Source organism: Oreochromis aureus, linkage group 20 (assembly GCF_013358895.1).
Source record: "Oreochromis aureus strain Israel breed Guangdong linkage group 20, ZZ_aureus, whole genome shotgun sequence".
NCBI lineage: Eukaryota > Metazoa > Chordata > Actinopteri > Cichliformes > Cichlidae > Oreochromis > Oreochromis aureus.
In genome coordinates, this window is record NC_052961.1 from 20,930,041 (window position 1) to 20,956,453 (window position 26,413).

The window sequence follows — 26,413 nt, forward strand, 5'->3', positions numbered from 1 at the left end:
ACTAATCCTCCCTGGACCAGTATCAGTTTGCATTTCAGGGGAAACTAGTCAACATAGATACACATAAATACATAGATAGGTGGTATAGGGTATAATAACATTTAAAACTCCCCATAACTGAACTGCGAACTTCATTAGAAATCTTTCGTATTAACGCTAACACAACATGCATCACCTGCACGTGTTAAATTATGTTTTCGAGTATTTTCTACTCTCCTTTTATTTTCTAATATAGTATGTTATCACTTGGAAATCAAACATTTTAGGTGCATGCTGTACGTTTGTTATTGTATCTCATTCATATTTATGAATGAGATACAATATTCAATATTGTATCTCATTAAGCATCATACGCTATCGCGAGATATGAATATTGTATTCATATCTCGCGATAGCTTTGGCGCTGTGGTCGCCTTTGTGTATACACGTGATCTTTTTGGTCCAACCGGCTTTCAGCAGCAACACGACAAAGCGCGCGAGGTGTCTGTCCGTGTGCGTGAACGTGCTTGGTTGTCTTGTGGGTTCCCTTTTGGGGTCATCATGGCCGAACCCAGCAAACGACAGAGGCTCAGTCACATTAACAGCAGCTCACAAACTTCGAGTAAAAGCTTATCGAGCATTTTCACGGACAGTCAGGACGAAGGACTCGAGGGGGAGGGTCGATATGTGGAGGGATCCATACTTCGGATCACCATGAAGAACTTCCTGTAAGTTGCTGCTCCTCAGTTGTCATCGGTCAACGTCTGTAAACTGAAACTGCCGGAACACCCCGATTTACCTGCTGATAGCTACAGCCAGATGACCTAGATAGCATATATGCTAACATTTGCCACCAGTATGCGATTAAAAGTTAAACCCTGGGCTCTGTAAACACGAGCAGGTCGTAGACTCACTGAGGGAAGCTGCTGCAGACCGACTATATGGTCCAGCAGCTACAGTTAAGTCCAAATGAGGTATTTTAGTGAGCTTTCCTAACTGTACGATTTAAGGGGTCACATTCAAGGCGGGTGTTAAAATAGACTCGATATATTAAAGAAGGGGTTCCTCATGATGACTCATTATGTTTCCATTGCTTTCTACTTCAAGGGGGGTGAGAATCACAAGCAGCTCTAGCTTAAAGCAAAGTGCCAAATCCAGCCAGTCAATAGAAATCCTGTACCTTCAGTCTTATAAATTCTGTATAAAAAAACAGGACTTCAAACGTCTGGCAGTGGAGCTTAACAGCGAGTTACATGCACCCCCTTTTTTCAGTCTGTTTCTAAACCATGTTCACACTCAGAGATGATAAGTAGCTGTAGATGATAACCTGTTCAGAGCTTCTTTTCCACTCAGAAAACTAACCAAGAGTCAGTTACTGGTATAAATTCTCATCTTACTGTCATCCATACCTGTCTCTAAGTTTTTTAATGAAAATTATGGCAGACTAAGTAAACATTCATTGTTATACAGACTATTCTACATTTATTAACTAGTTAATCTGTAATACATATTTGCATTATTGTCAACTTGCCTCCAAAATTGCAGTAACTGTGCAGGGATAAGAGTGGTTGTAAATAGGTATTTCACTTTGAGTCTGCCTGTCACAAATGTTTAAGTAGTATGACCAGATGAACAGGTACTGTATGTGTGAAACTTCAGGTCTCACTAACAGACAGCCATTTGAAGTGTAAGACAGCAGTATTGCCACTTTTACGTTACTACGTTCATTTGTACTGTTAGTGTAGATTGCAATGATTTTAGGCGAGATGGAGCATCTTTACTCTAAAACACTGCAGGAAACTCCTGATTGTCTACCTTGTACTCACAGGACGTACGACTACTCTGTGGTGTATCCTGGACCTAATCTGAACATGATTGTCGGGGCCAATGGTACTGGAAAGTCCAGCATTGTGTGTGCCATCTGTCTGTGTCTGGCTGGCAAGACAGCTGTTCTTGGCAGAGGTGATAAGGTAAGCCACAGAGCAATACAAGTCATTGATTGATGCACTCCAAAGTTATTTCGGATTTGTTTGTTTTTTTCAAAAGATCAGAAAATAAACACAATGTTAGCAGACTGGTAAACAAGCTGTAGGTGGTGATAAGCATACCTCTATGAAAATCTTTCATTGCCCTTTTGCAGTACATGTACTGTTGTTTCTCATCTCCCTGCCCCTTTATCAGTCAAAATATGATACTTTGAATTGAGCTCACATAGCAGATACTGCATTTGTTGATGATGATGATGTTGATGATGATTATTGAATGTTACTTTGTTTTTATTTTTTAAAGGTTGGGCTCTATGTCAAGCGTGGTTGCAAAAAAGGCCATGTTGAAATTGAACTGTAAGTTATGTGAAATACATTCCACACGCTGCATTACTCCTTACATGTTTTCAGAAATTCTTCATGAATCTTTTCAGACAAGAAGTTTGAATTCTGAACCCTCATCTTTTCAAAAATGAAAGGAAAATTTGTCAGAAGTTGTTACATCACCTGCATTATCATGTTCAGCATAGTTATATGACTCTACACGCTACACTTTGTTTTTGTTTTTGAAGGTACAAAAGAGGTGGTAACGTAGTGATTTTTAGAGAGATACATGCGGAGAACAATCAGTCTCTGTGGATGTTGAATGATCGGCAGTGCAGCCAGAAGGCGGTGGAAGAGGAAGTCAAAGCTCTGCGCATCCAAGTCAGCAACCTCTGTCAGTTTCTACCTCAGGTATGTTTATGCCACTGCAACATAAAGCTGCATAGATGCAACAATATATAGTTTTATCCCTGTTTTATTGGCTTTTTTTCCCATGCAGGAAAAAGTTGGCGAGTTTGCCAAGATGTCCAAAATTGAGTTGCTGGAAGCAACTGAGAAGTCAGTGGGCCCACCAGAGATGTATGAATACCACTGTGAGCTCAAAAACTTCCGCAACAAAGAACGAGAACTGGAGGTAAGCTCAAAGCTAGTGATCCAACAGGCAAAGTTTGATGTTCATTCATTCCTGTTTGTTTTTTAAGTTGTCCTCCTCTTAAAGACATGTAAAGGCGACATGGCTCTTTGCTTCTTTGTAGAACATTGTGAAGGAGAAAGCAAGCTTCCTGGAGAAAGCCAAGCAGCGAAATGAAAGGAATAAACACGATGTAAACCGTTACTACGAAAAAAAGAGGCATCTGGATGTAATCGAGTTGCTCGAGAAGAAGAAACCATGGGTGGTGAGTGGTCTAGTGTAAACAAGAAAAATGAGCACAGTACACATGTGGAGAGAGAAACTGAATTAATTGTGTAAGCTGTTTCTGTTTCCTTGTGATATTAGGAGTACGAGACCACACGTAAGGAACTTGAGGGTGTGAAGAAGGAGCGTGACGAGGCGAAAAAGCAGCTTTCAAGCCTAAAGCAGACCCAGGCGCCCATGGTGAAGAAGATCCAACAGATTGAGGAGCAGCTGAAGCCAACTGAGGCACAGATAAAGGCTAAGGTGACAAATCAAAGGCTGGTACTCTGTAACAGGTCCAGTTTCATGAGCAGATGCAGTGATACATTATTTTTGTAGTAGAGGAACTCTGAATTAGAGACTGAAAAATAAGTTCATATTGCAATTTCAGTTCACAAGTCCTGTAATGATGGTGGTGAAGATGAGGTTGTTGTTTTTCAGACTGCTGCCATCAAAGAAGCCTCGCTGAAGTGCAAACAGAAACAAGATCAGCTGGATCGAAAAAACAAAGAGGTGCGGCTGTGTGTGTTTTGGTTTTTTTTTCCCATTCCTGGTTTTACATTTGTTACAGAAGAAATTAATAATACATTGTGCTTTTTATCTTTGTACTTAATTGACATAAAGCAGACTTTTGTTAATACACGACTGCTCTCTCCACTCCTCTCTGCAGATTGACGATATTAAACAAAAATGCAGACTCAAGCAGATGGAGGAGGAAGACCACCAGAAGCGAATCAGCAACACCAGAAGAACCATCGAAGACCTGAAGGCGGAGCTTGCCAAAGTTGGCGACCAGCCTGATGTAACCCCGCGCATCAACGCCGTCAACGCTGATCTGAGGCGCATTCAGGAGGAGAGAGCCAAGATCGAAGGGGAGAAGGGCGACCTGCGCAGGGAGAAGGACAACCTTTGTGCTGAATCCAGAAGTGAGCTTCCCACAAACAATTTGCATAAACAAAGATGTCTTTTTTTTTTTTTTTTTTTTTTTTTTTTTGGGCGCACATTTCGCTGACAAAAGCACATTATATCCATCAGATTTACACGTAGATTCTGTTCTATTTTCTTTACCAGTGTTGGAGAAGAAGCTCAATGACATGAACAACATGATGAATGCCAAAGAGGAGAAGCTGCGAGGACGTCACAGGGACACACACACTGCCCTCCAGTGGCTCAGACAGAACAAGCAACTCTTTCGTGGAAACGTCCACGAGCCCATGATGCTGGTGGTGAGTTTCACTGAACTGTGACAGGACGTGCTGCACTTTAACTGCTAAGTGTGGGCATGTGTTTTCAACAGCCCTAAATTATAGAAGTGAAAAAAAAACCCCCACACAAACTCATGAGATCAGGTTCTGATTTAACAAACAACTCGTATCTGAACACATTTAAATCCCACGATTCTTTCTCCATGTTTAATGATGAATTTCAGCCATGTTTCTGTTTTCCAGTTGAGAAAACCCACTTATTAAATGATCATATACTGCTTATAAATGGTTCAAGAGGGGTGGGTGATATAGCCTCGAAATTATATCATGATATTTCACGGATGTTATAAAAAAACGGAATAATGTTTTATCAGTGATTGCAGCTTGCACGCAGCTGAATTTATTAGTATAAACAAAATGAAATATATTTTCCTTTCTTTTTTTCCAACAAGCTGCTGTCGTTAATGACAGACTAGCTGCTTCAGAGCACGACTCCATTGCCACAAGGTGCCAACAGCATTATTGTGCAATAGTAGTGACACAGCATTATATACAGTGACACATAAGCACGAAAGTAGCCTATGTGGTGCTTTCCGTGAAAATTTTTTAACTTTATTTTTAGTTTTCTGATAAGAGACTAAAACAATAAAAATGTTCCCCACACCCAGCCCCTGAGATTACAGCTAAAAGGTACAAAGAAAAACACACTAGGGTGGATATTCATAAGACAAACATAGTACAGATGAATGGGGTGGGGTTCTCCTTTACTCACAATCAGTTGAAATGTACCACAATACACACAATGGCTCCATTTCATGGCTGTTTTTAACATATTCAATGAAGGACGACTAAGTCACTCAAAAGTTTCACAGAGACTTCACTCTGTTCTACCTCACTTTTTCTAACTGCAGCGTAGAAAACATTTTTCTAAGATACTCCGAGTTACTCTGGAGATGGAGAGGTACTACAGTGATTCTGCAACAATGGCAGGGCCTCGAAAATGTTCTTCCAAATACTGTTCAATCATTGGCAGTGCCAAAACACGTGAACTAGTGTAGCTGGGCCTTGATGGGAGGGTAAGCATGTTGCCTAACACTAGTGTGTGTGTTTATCATTTGAATATTGTATACAAGGTACTACTTTAAATTGACTCAGGCACTATTTAATGCAAAAGAGAAAGAATGAACACACCCTATTCAGTGTTGCCAGAACTCCCAGTTCAGTGATTTTGGCTAAAACGTGATTCCGGTTATAATGTAGCTCTGACACAGAAGTATAATTCAGGTGTAACTTGCAAATGTCTTAGTGATCCTCTGTTGTTTGACTAAAGTGGTGAAACAAGTTTCTTTTCACCTTCAGCGGGAACAGTTTTCTTAATGTTGTGCTTTGCTGGAGTTTGTTGTAGTAGCTCCTTTTTTAGCTGCTGAATCACCATCAGAGTCTAACTGTCAGAGTGGCACGAGGTGTGATGAGACACTTTTCCATCACTTAAAAATTCATAACTAGCATTATATCAGGTGATATGATACTGAACCACCCTACCAAACACATTGCATCTCACAGGATAAACGAAGATTTCCTTGTTAAGTGATGGATTGGTTTACTTTCCTTAACTCGCTCTCTATTCTACAGATCAATGTGAAGGATCACCGCTTTGCTAAGTACGTGGAGAACCACATCTCATTCCACGACCTCCGTGCATTCGTTTTCCAGAGGAAAGACGACATGGAGAAGTTTATGATCGAGGTCAGACTGCTGCAGGCTGCCGATGTCGCCTGGTTGGAGGAAAATATTTCATCCGATTAGAAATTTTAGTGAAGCTAATGATGAGTTTGATCTGTGGTGACCCTCAGGTCCGTGACAAGATGAACTTGAAGGTGAACTCCATCTGTGCTCCGGAGGAGTCATGTTCTAAGCGACCGCCATCCCGAAATATTGAGTCCCTGAGGTGAGAGAAAATAAATTTAGTTCAGTTTTTTAAAAATCTATACAGTATTGGTTTTTTTTTTGTGTGTGTGTGTTCTTTTTTTATCCTGACATATCTGTGCATCTGTTGCGTCTTTTTACTTCTTCTTACTGGCTTTCAGGCGTTTTGGGTTCTTCACCTACCTCCGAGAGATGTTTGACGCCCCCGATGAGGTCATGAGTTACCTCTGTCACCAGTACAGGGTGCATGACGTGCCAGTGGGCAATGAGCGAACCAAATCCATGATTAAAACGGTACGCTTGTCTTCTCACATTATTCAAAATAACAAAAAAAAGGTGAATATTGTTCAAAATGTAATCTCTTCTCTCAGCGAAGCTTGCAAAATAACACTATTCAGAAAAATGAGGAGAGGTGTATTTAGAGTAAAACAACAACAACAACAAAAAAAGCTTCTTAATGTAAACTAATAAAACCCCACATCGTTCTCCTTAACATCAAAATCTCCTGGGAGTTCGTTGCTTTTAACTTTGGTTGTATTTATTGCTTTTGTGGTGGAAAGATTTTGACACTGACCCGGATCTGTCTTGTTCAGGTGATTGAGGAGCCCTACCTCAAGGTGCTGTACACAACAGAGGAGAGGTACACTGTCAAAAGGTCCTTTTACTCTAACAAGATAAGCACCAGCAACTCTGCGGTACACCCTTCCCAGTACCTCACCATCACTGTGGATGCTGAAGAGAAACGGCAGCTAGAGCAGCAGATGAAGGTGGGAAACAGTCATGTGAAGAGAGCTGGAACGACAGCAGCACCTCAAGACATTTCAGTATATTATATTGCTTAAAGTCCGTGTAAAGCAGTAATAAATGTGCGCTTTGAGTTTGTCATGTAACAGAAAAATGTGCTTTAAACCACTCAAGGATTAACAAAATTCACCAAGTGTATAAGATTAGGTTTTAAAATTGTTAATAAATGTGCTCTGAAACACTGAGGGGCATGTCCGATTGAGGGGGTTGATTGCTTGAGTGTTAGGCAATTTGGACAATACTAGGCAGGCAAAATGAGCCGGGTTTGTTTTAAGGGGGGAATTACCAAAAACCCTTCATGCAGAACTGATGAAAAAAAGTTTTGTGTGTAACTGCACACTTTAGTAAAACTTAGTTGACCTACTTTTCACTTGTTTTCTGCAAACGTTTTTTTTAATATGTGCTTCATTCTCCTGTGCGACCAGTCCTGTGAGTCAAAGCTGCGAGACATCGACGAGAGGATGAAGGCTTTGCAGAAGGAAGCTGTCGCACTGGACCGCCGTGACAATGAACTGTTGGCAGAGAAGAAGCGTCTCTCTGAACTAAAGGGGAAAAAACGACAACTGGAGCAGAAAATTAGTACCAAACAGGACAGGTAAGCTTCAATTAAAGGGACAAAATGCTTAACAGTGACTTTTGTCATATGTCTTAAATGATCTCTTCACAGAGGCATCAGCTTGGTTATGAGATTTCAAAAACTCATCTGTCTCTTCCTCTGTGTGTAGTCTGAAGCAGATGGAGCAGAATATTATTGACCTGAAAAAGATTGAGGAGGAGACTAAAGAGAAAATTGCAGCTGTAAATGCTGAGAAAGTGACCATAGTGACTGCATTCATGGCCCAAATGAAGGTATGAGTCAGGGAACCTGACTGCATTGCTTGTGTTAGCTGTGGTAGAATGGCATTAAAGCCCTCTCTGTTTTTATATCACCTTTATAGCAGATATTATTGAAAATATCTACAATTAAATAATTTGTCAGTGAAAACGATTTCATGATTGCAGAACTGTCTCTTCTTTTTTTTTCTATTCACTTGTCTGCATGATCTTCAGCTGAGAGCCAAGCTGACGATGGAGAAGGTGCATCTGGCGTTGGAGACGGTGGGACTGACGGCAGAGAAGAACAAGCTCGAGAATGACTGCAGAGAAGGTGCCTCTGAGCTGAGGACCACTGATGTAAGTATTCAGGCCCTTCTCTGAGGATTGGGAGGTTTTGTATCGCAGATTTATGTTTACTTGTCATGTTTTTTTTTAAGCAAAAATGCAGCCGTCTGGAGCAGAGAAAGGTGCAGCTGACAGACCAATGCAAAGGGCTGCTGAAGAGAGCAAAGGCGATCTGTAAGATGCAGCCTGATCAGTCATTACCCGAAGACCTGCGTAACGTGAGTGTTCTTCACAGTTTTATTGGTGAATATGATATGATATGATATGATATACCTTTATTAGTCACACAGCTCCTCAGAGCCTAAAATTCAAATGAAGGAGTTCACAGCTCTTTTTTGTTTTTGTTTTTTTTGTTAAATCAGGCTTTCAGCAAGCTCCCCGACACGCTGGATGAGGTCGATGCCATGCTGAATGAGGAGCGCTCCAGAGCCGAGTGCTTCACTGGCCTCAGTGAAAATGTAAGGACGCATAGAAATCAGGTTTTCATTTATGCTGCGGGACTTCTGTCTTCAGCGTGGTCGTAACTTAAGTAAGAAAGCAGTTTGGAAATGTTAATGAGCATGCATTAGAACAGGGACGTCAAATTGTGGGCCACACAAAGCCCAGTTTGATTTTAAGTGGGCCGGACAAGTAAAGTTCCTCTTTCTTTCAGCAGAAAGAACTTTCACTAGACATTTAGAAAAGAAAAAGAAGGGCAATCGCAACAGTATTTCTTATTTTTCTACATAATAAGGAAATGCTTCTGTAGTAAATGAAACAAATATCAGCATGAGTTAAATTGTAAGCTTGTGGGGGGTTTTTTGTATTTTTTTTTTTTTTAACTGTCCAGTGGGCCGTATTGGAATCTTTGCTGGGCCAATTCTGACCCCCGGCCCTTATGTTTTACACCCCTGCATTAGAACTTAAAAATGCCCTTTTGTTCAGACAATTAGTTTTATTTTTACTTAACAGTTTATTCCATTAATGTTCTTGTTTGAAATATTAAATGTAAATATATACAAATATTGATCCTGACACCTCTCTTGACTTGAAAGGTTGTCGATGAGTACAACAGGAGAGAGCAGGAGATTAAACAAATGGAGAAAGAGCTGGAAGAAAAGAGCAACGCCCTGAATGCCTACCGACAGAACATATCTGAGGTGAGTGATTACCTGGTTTCACAGAAATTGTCCAGTTTATCATTTGTTGTGCGACAGAATGGCTCTTGGGGTGTAATGATGTGTATATTTGGACTTTTTTTCTTCTGTGTTACAGGCTAAGGAACGCTGGCTTAATCCTCTGAAACATCTGGTTGAACAGATAAATGAGAAGTTCAGTGCTTTCTTTCGCTCCATGCAGTGTGCAGGAGAAGTTGATCTACATTCAGAGAATGAGGTAATCGCAGAGTCGCACCACACTGAGGGTTGCCTTATTATTTTTCACATCATATTTCTTCATAATTCAGCATGAATTTAGTTTAACTGAATATATTAGTGTCCTCTCTGGACTTAAAATAATTTAACTTAAATTGTCCAGTTTATCAGTGGTAGGACAGTTACCTCTCATGCGGTTGTACTCACATGCATAATTCAGTAGATTTATTGATGATTAAAGTTATGATCTGAGCCTTTTTTTTGTGAGTGGATAAGATTTTTATGAGTGTCTTTAGAAACAAAAAAAGAGAATACTGAGTGTTTCTGCTGCAGGAGGAGTACGACAAGTACGGGATCCGCATCCGGGTGAAGTTTCACGCCACCACCCAGCTCCACGAGCTGACACCTTACCATCAGAGTGGAGGAGAGCGCAGTGTCTCCACCATGCTTTACCTCATGGCCTTGCAGGAGCTCAACCGCTGTCCCTTCAGAGTGGTGGATGAGATCAATCAGGTAGTTCTTACACACAGTCTCAACAGTGTGACCGTAACAAAGGTGCACGTGAGCTACAGGTACTGTAATTATTTGGGAAACTCAGGTACGAGTTTCTCTTTGCTGTCATGATTTGTGGGCAGATTTTTTTTCTTATTCACACATACACACATTTATGCGCAAACCACTTCACACAGACAGATTTGAATAGACCAGAGCTCATGTGCCGCTGCTTTCATGAAATTAACATTTTAACAACTTTAATAAATAGAACTCAGATCACGCCGACAGGCATTCACACAACAGTAGTCATCAATTGCCTTTATTAAAGAGTCTGAGCCCACCTGTTTCTTTATGCAGGGAATGGATCCTGTAAATGAAAGAAGAGTCTTTGACATTGTGGTCCGCACAGCCTGCAAAGAGACAACGTCCCAGTACTTCTTCATAACACCTAAAGTAAGTGTTCTATGTTCATGCAGACTGCCTGACTGAAAGTCCCAGTGCTACCAAGCAGCTGTTTATGTGCTAAATAGTCAGACTGTTTGGACTAAAGTATTGGGCTGCTCATCTTTGAGTCAGATTGCCACAGGGATATAAAATCAAGCACTTAGCCATACAAATGTTTGTAAAAGAATGGGTTCTAAAGAGCTCACTGTATTAAGATAATAGTATGCCACCAAATTCCAACTGTAATGGGTATTTACTTGGTACTTCATCAGGGAAGAAGTTAGGTACCACAGCCATGAAGTGGCAGACCACTTGCAGTTACATAGCAGGTTTGCTCATAATGCTCACAGTCACCAACACTCTGCTGACTCAGTAACCACAGAGCTCCAAACCTCCACTGACATTAACATCAGCATGAAAACTGTGGACCGGGAGCTTCCTGACTGAGCAGTACTTCTATTCATATCGCGTATCTCCCTGAAAGTTTGGTATCCTGAAATAAATATGGTTGTTGGACTGAAGAAATAATAATAGTGCTGCTCTCCAACAGCTCGTCATGTAAACAGTCGATTGTTGGCTAAAAGGTTTTATATTTTGTTTAATTTTGAAATGTTTTTTTGTTTTGTTTTATATGAATGCATGACAGCTCTGTGCTCTTAATTTCTTCCTGCTGTATTTGCCTGCAGCTGCTGCAGAATCTTACGTATGCCGAGGAGATGACCATCCTTTGCGTCCATAACGGCCCCCACATGCTCTCCCCCAACCAGTGGGACGAGAGGGCTTTCGTCAGACGGTGTCTTGAAAGAAAAGCCAGGGCATGAGCCCTCTGGATTGACCTGTTCTCCTTGAAACTCTAGTTTTAAGGAGTGTTTATAATTTTTAAAAAAGAATTATTGGGTATACTTTGTCACTTAATGTTCAGAATCTTTAATGCTGCCATTTTTGCAGTTTTTTGTTTTTGTTTTAATGGTATTGGGCATCTATAAAAAAGATTAAGAGAAAAGTGTTTATAAATAATATTATCCGTTTTCATCATTTGCACATTTTCTTATTTATGCAGCCGATATCTTGTCTCGTGTGTCTTTAACAGTTGCTCGTGTTTATATATTTGAATAAAATGTTCTGCTGTTTCTCTTCTACACGGGTTGTTAATGCTCACTTTAATGAAAAACACAAGCAGAATAAAGAAGCATTGAAAGAACTCGTTTATTTTCAGGGCAGAGGTCAGCAGTTGTTAGAGATGTTAGCTCTTGAAGCTTCATGCTGAGCTGAAGTTCTTGTTGTGCTTTGTAGAGCAGCCCCCTGTCTGAAGACACCTGTGAGGCAAAGATAAGTGCATTGTGTTTGTATTTGGACACACCTGACTCCAGACAAAGACACACTCCTCCCAGGGTCAGTGGATTTGGGTTGAAGTCGCAGTATTAGAAGCATTAGGTTTCTCTGAGCTGATGATAAATTTGCGTTTCATTGTGATTGGTTTCACCAAGCTTTACCTGTGTGTCAGCTGATGCGAATAGAACGCCTCTGTTTGTCGACCCACACCGTGATTCCATTTTCTGCTTCCTCCATTTCTAAGTTTGCCTCTTTCCTGTTAATTAACATACAAATAATGTTAACACGGTTGAACTACCTGATGCACCACTGCCATCACATCACAAACACCCGCCTGTGGTCTTCAGAGACAGTCTCCTTCTGGTACAAAATCTGGTTCTTGCTCCAGAAGCAGTTCTTGTGGTGATCGTAGACCGCGTTTAGCTGAAGGTCAAGGCTGTCGTTTGGAGTCTGAGGTTGAGTACAGAGCAGTCGTTCAAAGTAGAGATACTTCAGCCTTTCTGTGGTTTCATAAGTGAATGCTGACAACATACCTGCATACAGTTCAAAATACTCCGCTGGGTGCTGGCCACAGTGGCTGTGTCGTGGAGGCGACTCCAGGGTTCCTCAGTCTGGGCGATGTGAGTTGGTTTATTGTATGTTTTTTTCTGCAGGATAAGAAAAAACACTAATTCCAAATTAGTAAAGAAATGATATGCATAGATTCCAAATTTAAAACTTATTTACATTTTTAAGCATAGAACGACATCCGTGTAGAATGAAATCTTACAAATGGTTTTTGTAATTCTTATTTAAGTTCAATTTTTTAATAACTTCATTAGATAACAATAACTAAGCAAAGAGCACCAGGTAACGTGCCTCGAAATGTTTTACAATGTATTTTTTAATACTGCATACCTAGATTTAATTTACTTCATTTATCAGTTACTTACATATCAAGTGACATTATAAGGATTAGGTACCCGTGTCCAAATCTACTTTTCAGTCCTTAATTATTTATCACACTTAAGCAGTGGTTATACATAATTTGAGCAGGGGAATACTAGGACTGTTTGAGTCATGCTGTGTCACCATGTTCCCCGGTAAGTTAAAAAAACAAAACATGTCATTAATATTTTAAAATAACAATAAAAGTAACAAAGGAGCCAAATAATCTGCTCCAATCCAGACAAGAAGATATTTGTTTGCTCCTCTGGCTCTGTACTTATGTACATGTAAGTTAAAAATAGATAAATAGATATTACAATATGATGTTGAAATCAAATATTTTATGTTAGTACTAAAAAATCTATGTGTGAGATGTAAACAGAGATCCAAATTTGAGGAGTAAATGTGACCTTCTCATGAAAACAATTAGGTCCAAATGAAAACACTGGTTGTAGCATCCCAGTTTTTCAAAACAGACCAAAAAGTTTTAAAGCTGTGGAACAGAATCCTTTAGACTAAGAAAATAGCAAACTTACAGGTGTCAAAACACTGAAACTAAAGAACAAAAATATAATGTGTTAGAATATTTATGTATATATTTATACTTATATTTATAAGCCCCAGATGGTATTGTTGTTAAAAAGTAACACTTGTAATACAGCCTGCGACTAAGGGTGTAATTCCCCCAGAGTAAAGTAAAATTTCACTATAGTTTTTGTGAAATCAAGATGTAATTTAAATTACCTAAAAAAAAAACAAAAAAAACAAAACGTTTGTTTTGTGTTTCTTGTGTGTTTTCTATCTTTATTTGTGGAAATGTTTCTCAGAAAAAGACTTTCCAAGGGAGACACATTTGTTTGCTTGTTTTGTTTTATTAGAACTGCTATTATTATTATTATTATTATTATTATTATTATTGTTATTGTTATTATTATTTGCTCTGTGTCTGGTCACCATGTCACATTTATGACAGTTTCCTGATCTTGTTCTGTTTAGTTCATTCAAGAAAGACAAAACAGTCATTACATTCTTATATGAGTAAAACTGTATGGTGCAAACAAAAATATCATATACACTAAATAATGTGTAATTTCTTTCTTTTCTTTTTTAAACACCATATTTATCATGCAAAATTTGGAAATATCGTGATTTTCTCGGCTAAAATACCCGGTACTTACTTCTTAAAATTACTTACAGTATAACTTGTTTCTTTTTTCCTATAAAAAAGTGTTGACCTTTTACAAGTAAATTACAGCCTTATTTCACAAAAACAAAACAAAAAACAAAGAAAAACATATTACACTCTCAATAATAAAGTGCTACTCGTGATCAAATGTGCAGTTTGGTATAAATTGTTGAACACAAAGCAACAATAACGCCTCTCTGAAGTTTCTTCTGCTGACATCAATCAGATATAAAGTTATAGTTATTAAAGTCAACGCACCTGCTGCGGCCTGTAGCCGCTGAGAGTGAGGTCGTTTTCTACCCTCGGAGAGGGGAAAGGATCCCGATTTGACATATTTAGAAGACGTTCTACAAACAATGGTCCATATGACTTTGTTTGAGTTTTTCTTTTTGCGGCCTTTAAACGACTCTAGCTAAAGCTAGACCTTTACAACCCGGTTTCTCAGCAACAGCAAACTTCCGGTTAAACCTTTCACAGGAAAACGGTGATCAGTGTGAAGGTTTATCACAAAGCTATATATATATATCTATATGTGTGTATGTGTGTGTGTGTGTGTGTGTGTGTAAACAGAGAGAGAAGTCAGGTATTAAAAGGTAACTCAGAGTAAAAACACCAAGCCAATCACCTCCCAGAGTGTGAGAGGGAAGCCGCGCCTCCAGCACCTGAGGGCGCAGGTCAGACCTCTTCTCCTCCGTCTCCATCACTTTAGCACCGACAGCAGGTGACCATGCAGCCCGGCCTGACACACCTGAGCCACTGCCTGCTGTGGCTGCTTTTTTTGCAAACCTCCGCGGATCTGCCCATGTGCAAAGAGGTGAGGCGGTTCATATTATTTATTTATTCATTTTTGTCATTTCATTCATTTCTAAATCACCAAGGGATGATTTCATGCGTGTGCTGCGGCAAACCAGCTGTTTGTATAATTCACTCTAGTTCTGGGGGTGCAGACAGATGCTGGTGCATGTGCTGCTGTACTATACGTGTACTGTGTACTATACGTGTACTGTGTACTTCAGACTTTCAAATATATGAAAGGTTGAAAGGTTGGTCTAGAAACACATATGTTTCGTGTAACACATGTTCAAGTGAAATGCTGAATCACTCTTTAAACTAAAACCAAACACTAAAATGAGCACAGACAGCAGTTTGTTTGAGCAGTTTGTGAGATTGAACATATGTTTCTCCTTCAAGTGTTTAAAGTACTCCTACACTTGTTTTACTAGAGGTTCCACATACTACACAGCCTGCTCGCTCTCCTACAGCCTCCATATCTGTGGTCAGTTTGCATAACAGGAGTAGCTTGTGATAATACTCAAACCACTCCTTTTGATCAGCACACTTTGCACCATATGGACCTAAGCTTTTATTTCAGTTTCAGAGAGCTATGAAAGCAGTCCTGCTAGCTGCTCCTTTCCCCTCTGTGACTCTTGTTTTCAGCACAGTTTATTTCACCATGTGGCACAGCGGTCATAATGTCCCGTTGCCCTGGTTTCCTTGTGTTTGTTTAAAGAGGGCAATTAAGCTACAGCACATCTCCAGTTCGATGCATTTTTACATCAAATCCTCCCACCCAAGACCCGCATTTACTTGATACCCTGGCACAGCTAATGTTGCAGCTCTAATTGAAAAACACAGGGATGGAGGAGTGCAGCTGCTGCTGTGTTTCTGTTAACTATTAATCCCATGAAGCTGTGTGGGTGTAGATTGGCGTGGCAGATGACCTTCCTTGGAATATCACATCCTTTTATTGACCAGTAACCAAATCTCAAGATTACGCTCTATGCCTGCTCTGTGTTCATGCCTTGTTTCAGTGAGGTTAGCTTAAATGTTTTGTCTCTTCCCAGTTTACCTCATTATGGGTGGGACTGTGTTTGTCATTCGACTGAGAGCTTTTGTTGTCTTCAAAGTTCTTCGAGAACACTTAAATTAAATGTTTACAAAGGGACCGGTCGAATCAGCATCTCTCCCCTCAGCTGAGTAAACCCTTAAGGCTGCAGAGAAGCAGCAGCATATCCTTGATAAGCGTGATTAAAATAACATTTGAGACGGGCTCCTGGGCAAATATTAGCCTCCGCTTTTATTTGTAAAAGAGGCTGTCCTGGTTTGGGGAAAAGATTCCTGAAGTATAAGGCAACCTGGAATTCTTCTTTTTTTAAAACAAGGGTGCAACAATGAGTTTAGTGTTCCTGTGTGTGAGGAATTTACATGCTGAACATGTGAGGAATCAAAATGGGCAGATAAACTGCAAAATAATCCTTATTTGCATTTGCATTTTTTTTTTTAAATTTACAGTTATTATTCCATCCCACTTCCGGCTGTGCAAGTTATCCATTGTGTGCTTTTATGTCCAACTGTGTGAAACTCACACCTGTGTTTCGTCCCTGCAGTCAGATTATCACTTTGAGTACACAGAGTGTGATGTCCTCGGGTCAAGATGGAGAGTTGCAGTTCCCAACAAAGCTGACACATGCACGGGCCTCCCGGATCCAGTCAAAGGGACTCAGTGCAGTAAGCAGTGACCTACTTTTATTTCAGACATTTTCTCCAAGTCTTCAACCTGCACGACAGATACGCTCACTGTCAGGTGCACATCTCCATTCTCAGCATGTGCTTTGTCTCCTTTAAGCGTTCTCTTGTAATGAGGGGGAGTACCTTGATATGCAGTCACAGCAGTGTCAGAAATGTGCTGCGGGCACCTACTCTCTTGGCACCAGCGTGGCCTTTGACGAGTGGGACAGCCTGCCGTCTGGTTTTGTCACTCACGGCGTGATAACGAACGAGGGGTATGACCAAACGGACTGCTCCAAGTTAGTATTCACAGTAACAAGCCCCCTCCCCCGTCCCGTCAAGGTTTATCTGATTGATTGAGGCGCTCTGTATCAATTTTCAAAACTGTTGCTGCTTGGTGATGTTTTTGCAGCTCAACCTGGACACCAAAGGGTGACTACATAGCCTCGAACAGAGATGAATGCACTGCGACGCTGTCCTACGCCGTGAACCTGAAACAGGCTGGAACTCTGTCCTTTGAATATTTCTATCCTGACAACAGCATCTATTTTGAGTTCTTTGTAAGGATTGTAAATGACTGCTGCTGCTTCTGCTGACACAGATCATCTTTCAGTTTGAGTATCTGGTGAAATGTTCTCATCTTCCTGCAGGTTCAGAATGACCAGTGTCAGTCGACAGACTCTAACAGCCGGTGGATGCGGATCTCAGAGAACAGCTGGAGCAAATACACGGTTTGTCCAGGAAGCAGTTTTAGCACTTCAATGCACTCAAGGCCAGCCCTGGGGAATTTTTGAATAAATGAATGCCCCACTCTGTCTCTGTGCAGGTAGAACTAAATAAGGGCAACAATGTGTTGTACTGGCGAACTATAGCGTTCTCCCTGCAGAGCAGCACTGTCAAACCTGTGCTGCTGAGAAACATTCAGATATCAGGTAAGATAAGTGTGCAGCAGGCCTAAACATTTCCCTTTTCCCACCAACACCTTGTTTCTGTTAATGATTAATTTTTTTTGGTTTCCTCCAGGGGTGGCCTACACATCAGAGTGTTTCCACTGTAAACCCGGCACCCACAGTGCAAACCCAGGGTCAGCACGTTGTACCCCCTGCCCCGCTGATACCTACTCCAATAAGGGTGCCACTACTTGCCGTGAATGTGAGGAAGACAAATACGCAGGTATGCCCGTTTGCTTATCTCTGTCCAAACGTAGGAAAGCATTCTTACAGACTTACAACTGCTACGTTCCACACACATGCAAATGCAGCAGTTACTGCTAAAGTGGTCAAGTTAATGTTTTCTCTGGGCTTAAATGTGTGCTGTGCATTTTTCCTCATCCAAAAACATTTCCAGTGATCGGTTCAGCGAGCTGCAAACCGAGACCTGCATGTACAAGCAGTGACTACTTCTACACCCACACCCCCTGTGACTCTGAGGGAAAGGTAATGATATGTGGAAGTAGAGTTCCTGCTGGTTCAGTAGAGGTTTTTCTTTAAAAATCCCACTGGTGTAAATGTTAGGCTTCATTTAATATAAATTATCTGTTTGAATGAGCTGTAACGCTGCCACTGCTGCCTCTTCTTTTTGTGTATTGGTGTGTGTCTCAGACTCAGCTCATGTACAAATGGATCGAGCCTAAGATCTGCACTGAGACTGTCGAAGGAGCACTGAAGCTTCCCGCATCAGGGGAGAAGCAAACCTGTCCGCCATGCAACCCGGGTTTCTTTGTCTCCAACTCCTCCAGCTGTGAGCCCTGTCCCAGCGGATCCTTCTCTAACGGAACAGGTTAGAGCCGCTCCGCTCCTTTTTACTGTGTTCTCACTGATGTCGGCCTCGTAGTTTTATTTTGGCCTTGATCATGTGATATTAAAAGAAATAAGGCAATCATGTTTACAGTTAGTTAAATTTTTGGGCAGCATGAGAGGAAATGTTATAAGATTTAAGGTGGTATGTCTAATATTGTTGAGACTAATGACACCCCACATGTTAAAAGTTATCCTGATGTGATTTTCCACTGATTGCTCAGTTTGCACCGAGTGCCCTGCTGGCACAGAACCGGTGGTGGGGTTTGAGTACAAATGGTGGAACACGATGCCGGCCAACATGAAGAGCTCTGTCTTCAGTCAAGTGTTCAGTGACTCTGACCGGCGTACTGGTGAGAACCTTAATATTAGAGAATGAGGTGTAGGTGGCATGGTGGTGCAGTGGTTAACACAGCAAGAATGGGGTTTGAATCCAGTCTGAGGCCTTTCTGTGTAGAGTGCGCATGTTGTCCTCCTGTCTGCGTTGGCTTAGTTCGGTACTCCGGCTTCCTCCTGTAGTCTAAAGACATGTGTGAATGGGATTGTGAATAGTTGTCTGTTTCTGTGATTTAACCCTGTGACAGATGGGTGACCTTTTCATGATGTACTGATAATCTCTTACTATGGGTGAATAGACATAATCATTAACTTGTGGTGAGGAACTTCTCAAAGTAGAAAGATAGCAAAGTGATTAAACAGCCTGAGGCACAGATAATAATTTGCTAGTTTGCAAACTTTCCAAGGCCAAGAATTAAACCTGCACATGAGCTTCAGCAGCATACGTAATGGTTGAAGTGAATTGTGTAATAGATCCTTAGCTGTAAGTAGGTTAGAGGAATTCATCTAAAAATTAAACCAGTTTGCTTTGGTTTCAGAAATTATCCACAGTGAGTTTATATGTGTGCATGTGTACGTTGCTGTTGGGATAAAATGTATCTTACAGCTTTTATCTTTTGTAATGGCAGCATGGGAGGTGGCTGGAGAGTATATCTACACCACCCCCGGGGATCAGGACACAGACTATCTAATGCTCACGCTCAGTGTCCCCGGATACAGGTGAAGTCAAACAAGGACTGAACTAAAGTTTCTCCTCAAATTTGAACTTGAGTTGTTATAGACGTCTAATAAAACGTCACTGGTTTTCACAGGTTGCCTCAGTCCATGGTCAAAGACGCTGAGAGGAGTGAGCTATCTCGCATCACCTTCGTCTTTGAGACCATTTGTACAGCTGACTGTAAACTTTACTTCCTGGCGGTGAGGATGGTGTCCCAACATTTTTGTACCATGACTCCTTCAGGATGTATAATGTGGACATGAATAAATGAATGAATGTGCTTTTGTTTCTGTAGGGATATAATCAGTGGAACAACGATGTGGTGGAGCATTGGAATGGCAGAAACCAAAAGCAGTCATACTCCTACTTGATCCAGAGCAACAGCACCGTCAGCTTCACCTGGACGTTTAAGCGAACAGAGGACTATGGCACGGTGAGATACAGACACGCATCCCACCTACTCAGGTTGATTTATTTCCTTCTTAGCAAATTCATATTTCAGCTTCAAAAGTACATTTTTTCCAGAGTCCCTATTTAGACCAGGGGTGTCAAACTCATTTTATATTGAGATCCACACAGAGGGTAATTTCATCTTAAGTTGGGTGGACCAGTGAAACTACAGCACTGCCTGATAACGTCTTAAAAAACACTGACAATTGTTTCACCCTTTTATTATTCTTATTCTATGTAAAGAAGTTACACATTTAATCAGTGATGTCTTATGAAAAATAAGTAATATTTCGGTTAAATAAGTAAAATGTCAAACTGCAGAAAATGAAATCTGCCAGCATGGCTTTTTGGGCTTATGCTTTAAAAAATAAATGACTAAAGTACTCTGTAGTTAAAAACAAAAATTTACTGTTAATTTACAGAAAATGTGCTTTTTAATACAAAAAAAGTCTGGACCCACTGTTTTTAAAAATAAAACGAAATAAAATAAAAAAAAGGGTAGAAACAGGAACTTTACTGTTATGATTTATTTCTTACTCACCTGTTTACATGTATTATGTTCGGCTCTGAGTGATTTCTTTGTCAGTAAGAGTAAACTGTACTTCTGTAAAACTGACCTAAATACAGGGAAATGTAAAAGACTTTTCTTTTTTAATATTCTAACGCCATCCAGTGGGCCGCATTGGACTCTTTGGTGGGGCCATTTCTGGTCCCTGGGCTGTATGTTTGACAACCATTATTATTTTCAGTCATCCATCCCTCCCTCAGTCAACTGGACTTATTAAGTTATTCCTCTTAATGTTGAGTAAATGAATAAATAAAATCAGAATACAGTAAAGTCATTAATGCACTTCATGGTTATCAGTTCAATTATTCACATTTAGATGAATAAAATAAGAGCATCATATTAATGTATAATTAAGATGTTGGAGTTTTTACGATCTTCTGTTTGAGGAATGCTTCAGAACTGGATCGTACTTAATTATCTTCTTTTATTCCTCCTCTTCTACAACTATTGCTTCCTCTACTCCTTCTGGCTGCTCCCCATCTTTCTTCATCTCAACCTCTCTCTCGCACCCCTTGCACGCACACCAAACCTTCAGCCATAAAAACATTGTGTCAGCTTTTAAAAGTTCAGCAATATTCAAGGTTTAAATTGCGATTTACCTGCAGAGAGATTTGACAGGAGGGCAAGAACACAAAGCAAGAAATTTAGCAATAAATACTGCAAATAATATGTTTACAGACTGTCTGTCCATGTTTTTAATCCTAACTGGAATTTGCTGTGACAGCCTGCTGCAGTGTCATGTTGGCTGTGGTTGATTTGTTGAGAGCTTTGTACCGAGACTCTAGATGGCAGTCTGGAGCTGTGCGTTCACCTCAATCCAAATGACCTTTGTTCTCTCTGTTCCTTATATCCCCGTTTTATACTGACTATAAAATAGAGCTAAATGATAAACTGCATTCCTGTTAAGCAGGGCATTTGCATTTCTATTCCCTCAGGAGAGGAACTACAGCGCAGATGTTGCAAAGATCTACTCCATCGTCATCACCAACGCCATCGGAGGCGTGGCCACGAAGTGTCGCCGCTGTGCTCTGACGTCTGTTAAGGCCGGCTCTGCCTGTGTGCTCTGCCCACCGGGACACTACATGGTCAACGGGACAGGAGCGTGTCAGAAGTGCCCGCCAAACACCTTCATCAGGACTGATCAGCCAGTTGGGGAAGCTGCTTGTATTCAGTGTGGGCCAAACACAAAGACAAACAAGGTGTAGAACAAAACCCTTTCCAAAAGCAGCGCATAAATGTGTCCAGGTGCTCACTGATCATTTTACATTTTTTAGTATTCCATTTTTTTGTGGAATTGCAGCGTGCAGAGGGATTTAAAACAATCACAGAGAAAAATGTTTAAACAAAATATGTAATTTGGGGCATGAATGAGGAAAGAAACTATAAAACAGGCTTTCTTTTTTCCATTTCTTTTGGTATACTCACATATAAAACTACACAAATTAATCCCACATGCTCAAACAAATCAATTACTTTACTGTCTGAAATCCACAAGACCCAAAACATTAAGGTCTTTTATTGTGGAAAGTGATTTTTCTGTTTATCCTGTGATTTCATGTTTGTTGAGCTTCTGTAAACTAGCCAAGACGCTCTTTATTCACTACCATTAAAGAAAATTAGTTTATCGTTAATTCCTAAATATGTAAAGAATTTCACTCAAGAAAACAAATCCTCAAAAGACAGTGATTCCTTAACTCTTTAAAGCCTGAACCATGAAATAATTGCCTGAAAATTCTACTTTTTTTAATGAAATGAAATATTCATTTCCATATATGAATTTTAATTTGTATAATATTTGCTGGATTTGGCATTTTTTGGCAAATTATTCCTTAAAAAATGTTTTGTGCAATTTATTTTGGTTTTTCAAGGGGAAAAAAATCACACTGATGATACAGAAGGGTCAGAAACAGAAAAACTCAAGTATTAAATTTGAAACAGGAAATCATATGTCTCTGTCATATACATGCCAGCTATAATAGTTGGCTTTCCCACAGACAGAACGTTAGGTTTTTCTCTCAGTGTATGATGTGTGCTGACACGCTCACCTCGTCCTTCAGGCCTATACAGCTTGTCTCAGTGACTGCATGCTGGATGTGCGCACAAGCAAAGGAGGGCGGCTGCACTACGATTTCTCTCCTTTGGCCAACGTCACCAGCGTCCATAGCAGCCCCCGCTTCACCAACAAAGGCCTGCGGTACTTCAATCGCTTTAATCTGGGCCTGTGTGGGACAGAGGTGAGAAGGCAACCGTCCCGGTGACGTTTCTTTTTTGCAGAACTGCGTTTGACGTGTATTTTATCCTCGCTGTGTTTCTCTCACAGGGCCGAATGCCAGCTTCCTGTGTGGATAATGTAACAGAGAGTGGGAGAGAGGTCAAAGGTTATGTCTGTCAGTCCACTGTGGTTCCCTCTGACATCAGGAGTCAGAGCCTTGTGTCCTCACAGCCTTTCCTTATTGGTGACTCACTCATTGGTATGAACTGAATGAATAGGTTTTTGGGTTTTGCTGTAAATACGATGATACACTTGAAGGAGTTTGTTAATCATTTATTGAAAAGTGTGTTCAGATAATAATTAAGCTAGCTGTGAGGATTTGCATTCCTCCTGCTCCTCAGTGTTCAAGGTCATCGGTGCTCCAGAAGAGCAATTTTTGGACATTTGCTTTCAGGATTAGCACAGGTCTTTTTAATTGATTAATAAATTAATAAACCCTAAGGATGCTACTAGAAGTGTTTCAGCTACTATTTTTGAAGAGTGGAGTATTTACTTTGCTGGAGTGTAGGGCCATAATTGTGACTGAGTTATGCATTTTTAAGCATTTTCATATATTTTTGAATGAAGATTTCCACATTCACTTATAGCTACATGCAGACTCCTTAACCCTCCAGCATATAGTTTCATAATTACATGACTTAAAAAGTCCCTTGCGTGATTCATCATCTCACATGTTTTAGCTCTATGCAGCCTGCTACAAGGTATCAAATAGACTTTACTTTGTATATCTAATATATCATAATGGCACATGTATTCCAATTCCAAAGGTGTAACCACTGAGACGAAACTTGGTAACATCTCTTCTCCAAAGTGGTTCCCTGCAGCATTGGGCCTGCCAGATGTTATATTCTATTACAGGTAAGTGAGCTCACAGCTATTCATTCATTTTGTTGATCCATTTAGATGGTTCAGTAGTAAATGTTCATTTAAAAAAAAGAAGCTTTGATCATTTTTTAGAAATTAAAATGTAACAGAGAATCAAGAGCAGTTTAAAATTTCTCACTTGGTGTGTGCTTTTGATGTTTCCAGGTCCAGTGATGCAACTCAGGCTTGTAAACAAGGCCGGTTAGCTACAGTCAGGATGAGATGCGATCCCGCAGTGACCACTAAAGATCACATCATGCTGCCGAGGTGCTGTAAACAGAAACCGAGCTCGACCTTCGACCTGTCTAGAGTCGGCTAGCGACAGCTTTGTTGAGAAACAGCAGCCGTCTTTTTGCACTAATAGATGTCACATTCGGAGCTGCAGACAGAGTGACTCCTGTGAGATCGTTTTTAAACCCTCTGACCGTCTGTCTTACTTTCTTTTTCTCCACAGTAACTGTTCAGAGGGGACATGCGATGGTTGCACGTTCCACTTCCTGTGGCAGAGCCAGCATGCGTGTCCACTCTGCACCAAAAACCACTACAGAGAAATCGTCAGTGCTTGCATCCAGGGAATACAGGTAATGCTCCATACCCACAGACATAGTACCAAAAATCCCTTTAACTCCTCTGCGTCAGATCCATCATCACATCTTTCAACATTTCATGTTGTGTTTTATGGAAAGATAGAATTAGAAAAAAGTATTTTTTGTTGCATTGGATTACAGAAAAAATATTTAGACAATGATTAAGATAAGAGATAAAGTGCACTTTTCCTTGTGATTTAAAGTGAAGCACAAGCATGTTTTACGGAGATTAAATGTCAGTTCAGCATAATGTGAATTACAATTTCCAGCAGGTAAGATGAGAAGACTGATAGCACTCAGTTTAATATAAGCTCACTCTTCCAGTGTGTCCAGTTAGCATACTGCTTACTAGTATCTCAAGCTCATTCATCAAAAGTCTAGTTTTCACTAAATGCTAATCTCCTGCTGCCTGTAGCTTCATATCTGACTGAATAGTATGAGCCCGATAGCACTGTGCTTATCAGATCTCTCCACCAGAAAGCATAGTTCTCTAAATCTCAAGACAGACGAGGGAGGAAAGTTGGACTAAATGCTCGTATGTGTGTTTCAGAGAACCACCTATGTGTGGCAGCAGCCTGTGCAGTGTTACGGAGGACAGCCGCTGCCTGCACAAAAAGTCAGCGCTTGCGTGACTCTGGATTTCTGGCTCAAGTTTGGTGTTTCCACCGGAGCCGTCGCTGCTGTGTTGCTCATCAGTCTCATCTGTTATTTTTGGAAAAAGACACGCAAGTGAGACTACCACACTCTATACTTCCTGTAGTGTTTATTGAACAGCTGGCACATCCAAACCGTTAAATAAATCAAAGACAAAACAGAGAACAAGGTGCTGTTCCTGTCGTCTCCCATCTGCAGGCTGCAGTATAAGTACTCCAGGCTGATAATGACCTCTGGGGGTAGGGAGTGCGAGCTGCCCACTGCAGACAGCTGTGCAATAATGGAGGGAGAGGATGCAGAGGACGACCTCATGGACCTCACCAAGAAATCCTTTTTCACCAAAATTAAGTCTTTCTCACGCGAGGTCAGTAACCCCCTCATTCCCGTTCACATTGAGCTACTTGAGCTGACTTACCTTGCTTCATGTTGCCATCAATATGTTTCCAGAGAACATCCGACGGATTCGACTCGGTTCCCCTTAAGTCATCATCTTCACGCCAGCGACTAGTAGAGGAAGACTCTGATGATGAAATAGAGCAGATCACTCTACCAAGGCACAGAGGAAGTGTTCAGATGTAGACGGTTTAGCTTCAGAGCGGCTTTTTATGTCAGAAAAACTTAGACTGTTGATGCATTTTAGTTAATAAGATATTTGCATTACTGAGGGGTTTTAAGAGAATGTAAAGACATAGTTTTGAGGATGTCTCGAAAGTTTTTAGAAGTAAACAGAGACCGAAATATTTGTTATTGGTCCAAAAATGTAAAGACTGAGAATTTGTTTGTAATTATCATCCCCCCCCCCAGTCTCAGAAACACAGTGAGCAAATTAGCAGTCTTGGCATTATTGCTATCTACCTCTTAAAACGAAGCTAAAAAATGTAGATCTCAATCTGACTGAGAAATTGGTCCATACTTTCATTACAGCTACTGTTAGACTACTGTAATGCTCTATTTGTTGGATTGTCCAAATTATCAGTAGAACAACTACTATATTAATATAGTAGTTGAATATTAATCCATTTCAATGGCTCTCAGTTCAACACAGAGTCACCTTTAAAATCCTTCTATCAGTTTATGAAGCACTCAGTGATTTGGTCCTCCTTGTACATCTCTGACTTGCTCAGTGTCTATAACCCGATTAGCTGTCTCAGACCATCAGGGGGAGATTTTTTTTCCAGAATTAGATCCAAGCTTTCATTTCTTGTGGTCCTATTCTGTGGAACAAGCTGCCTACCGATGTCTTTTACAATTATGTCAACATTCAAAAAGAGACAATATCTTTTTATTTCTTTTAAGTTTACACCTGGTAACTGTGTGTGTGTTATTTTAGATCTTTGTAAAGTTTGTTTTGTTGTTTTTAATACCTTAAGGCATAGTAGACCTGCATAGGTTTTTATGTTTTTATCTTTTATGCGTATTGAGTTTACATGTAATGAAATGTGCTATATAAATAAAATAGCCATTGCTATATTTTTATGTAGTGTTCTTTCTCAGTTGAAATACAATATTAGTGTCCATTTGGGGGATATCGTGTATTTTTAAAGCCCAGGGTGTTTTCATGATGGTGTAGGATCCAAATTTATTTAGAACCTGTGTGCACGTGACTGTGTATATCTTTTCTCCTCTTTTATACTTGTTTTTTTTT

The 26,413-nt window shown here is 40.4% G+C and overlaps 3 protein-coding genes across 3 annotated transcripts; 2 read left to right on the forward strand and 1 right to left on the reverse strand.

Moving 5' to 3' along the window:
- The first annotated feature begins 457 nt into the window (after positions 1-457).
- smc5 (structural maintenance of chromosomes 5) lies at positions 458-11,709 on the forward strand. Its single transcript, XM_031746915.2, has 24 exons — positions 458-707; positions 1,808-1,949; positions 2,269-2,321; positions 2,537-2,699; positions 2,788-2,922; positions 3,044-3,184; positions 3,286-3,447; positions 3,625-3,696; positions 3,854-4,109; positions 4,255-4,409; positions 6,021-6,134; positions 6,242-6,336; positions 6,476-6,608; positions 6,908-7,081; positions 7,544-7,713; positions 7,844-7,967; positions 8,169-8,291; positions 8,372-8,497; positions 8,642-8,737; positions 9,314-9,418; positions 9,534-9,653; positions 9,965-10,144; positions 10,484-10,579; positions 11,257-11,709. The coding sequence occupies exons 1-24, from the start codon at positions 541-543 to the stop codon at positions 11,389-11,391; spliced, it is 3,237 nt and encodes a 1,078-aa protein (XP_031602775.1). The 5' UTR covers positions 458-540; the 3' UTR covers positions 11,392-11,709.
- A 48-nt stretch (positions 11,710-11,757) lies between these two features.
- Positions 11,758-14,470, reverse strand: c20h1orf194 (chromosome 20 C1orf194 homolog). The gene is made up of 5 exons (XM_031746816.2): positions 14,274-14,470; positions 12,436-12,549; positions 12,237-12,352; positions 12,064-12,158; positions 11,758-11,886 (listed from the first exon to the last, which is right to left on the reverse strand). The coding sequence occupies exons 1-4, from the start codon at positions 14,346-14,348 to the stop codon at positions 12,071-12,073; spliced, it is 393 nt and encodes a 130-aa protein (XP_031602676.1). The 5' UTR covers positions 14,349-14,470; the 3' UTR covers positions 11,758-11,886; positions 12,064-12,070.
- Positions 14,471-14,606: 136 nt separating this feature from the next.
- On the forward strand, positions 14,607-26,238 carry elapor1 (endosome-lysosome associated apoptosis and autophagy regulator 1). Its single transcript, XM_031746933.2, has 22 exons — positions 14,607-14,829; positions 16,403-16,523; positions 16,642-16,822; positions 16,936-17,083; positions 17,174-17,254; positions 17,350-17,455; positions 17,547-17,696; positions 17,871-17,959; positions 18,125-18,302; positions 18,544-18,672; positions 19,285-19,375; positions 19,468-19,573; positions 19,669-19,806; positions 21,327-21,590; positions 22,449-22,625; positions 22,712-22,862; positions 23,431-23,521; positions 23,693-23,794; positions 23,982-24,108; positions 24,665-24,843; positions 24,967-25,132; positions 25,216-26,238. The coding sequence occupies exons 1-22, from the start codon at positions 14,743-14,745 to the stop codon at positions 25,345-25,347; spliced, it is 2,994 nt and encodes a 997-aa protein (XP_031602793.1). The 5' UTR covers positions 14,607-14,742; the 3' UTR covers positions 25,348-26,238.
- Positions 26,239-26,413: the final 175 nt, after the last annotated feature.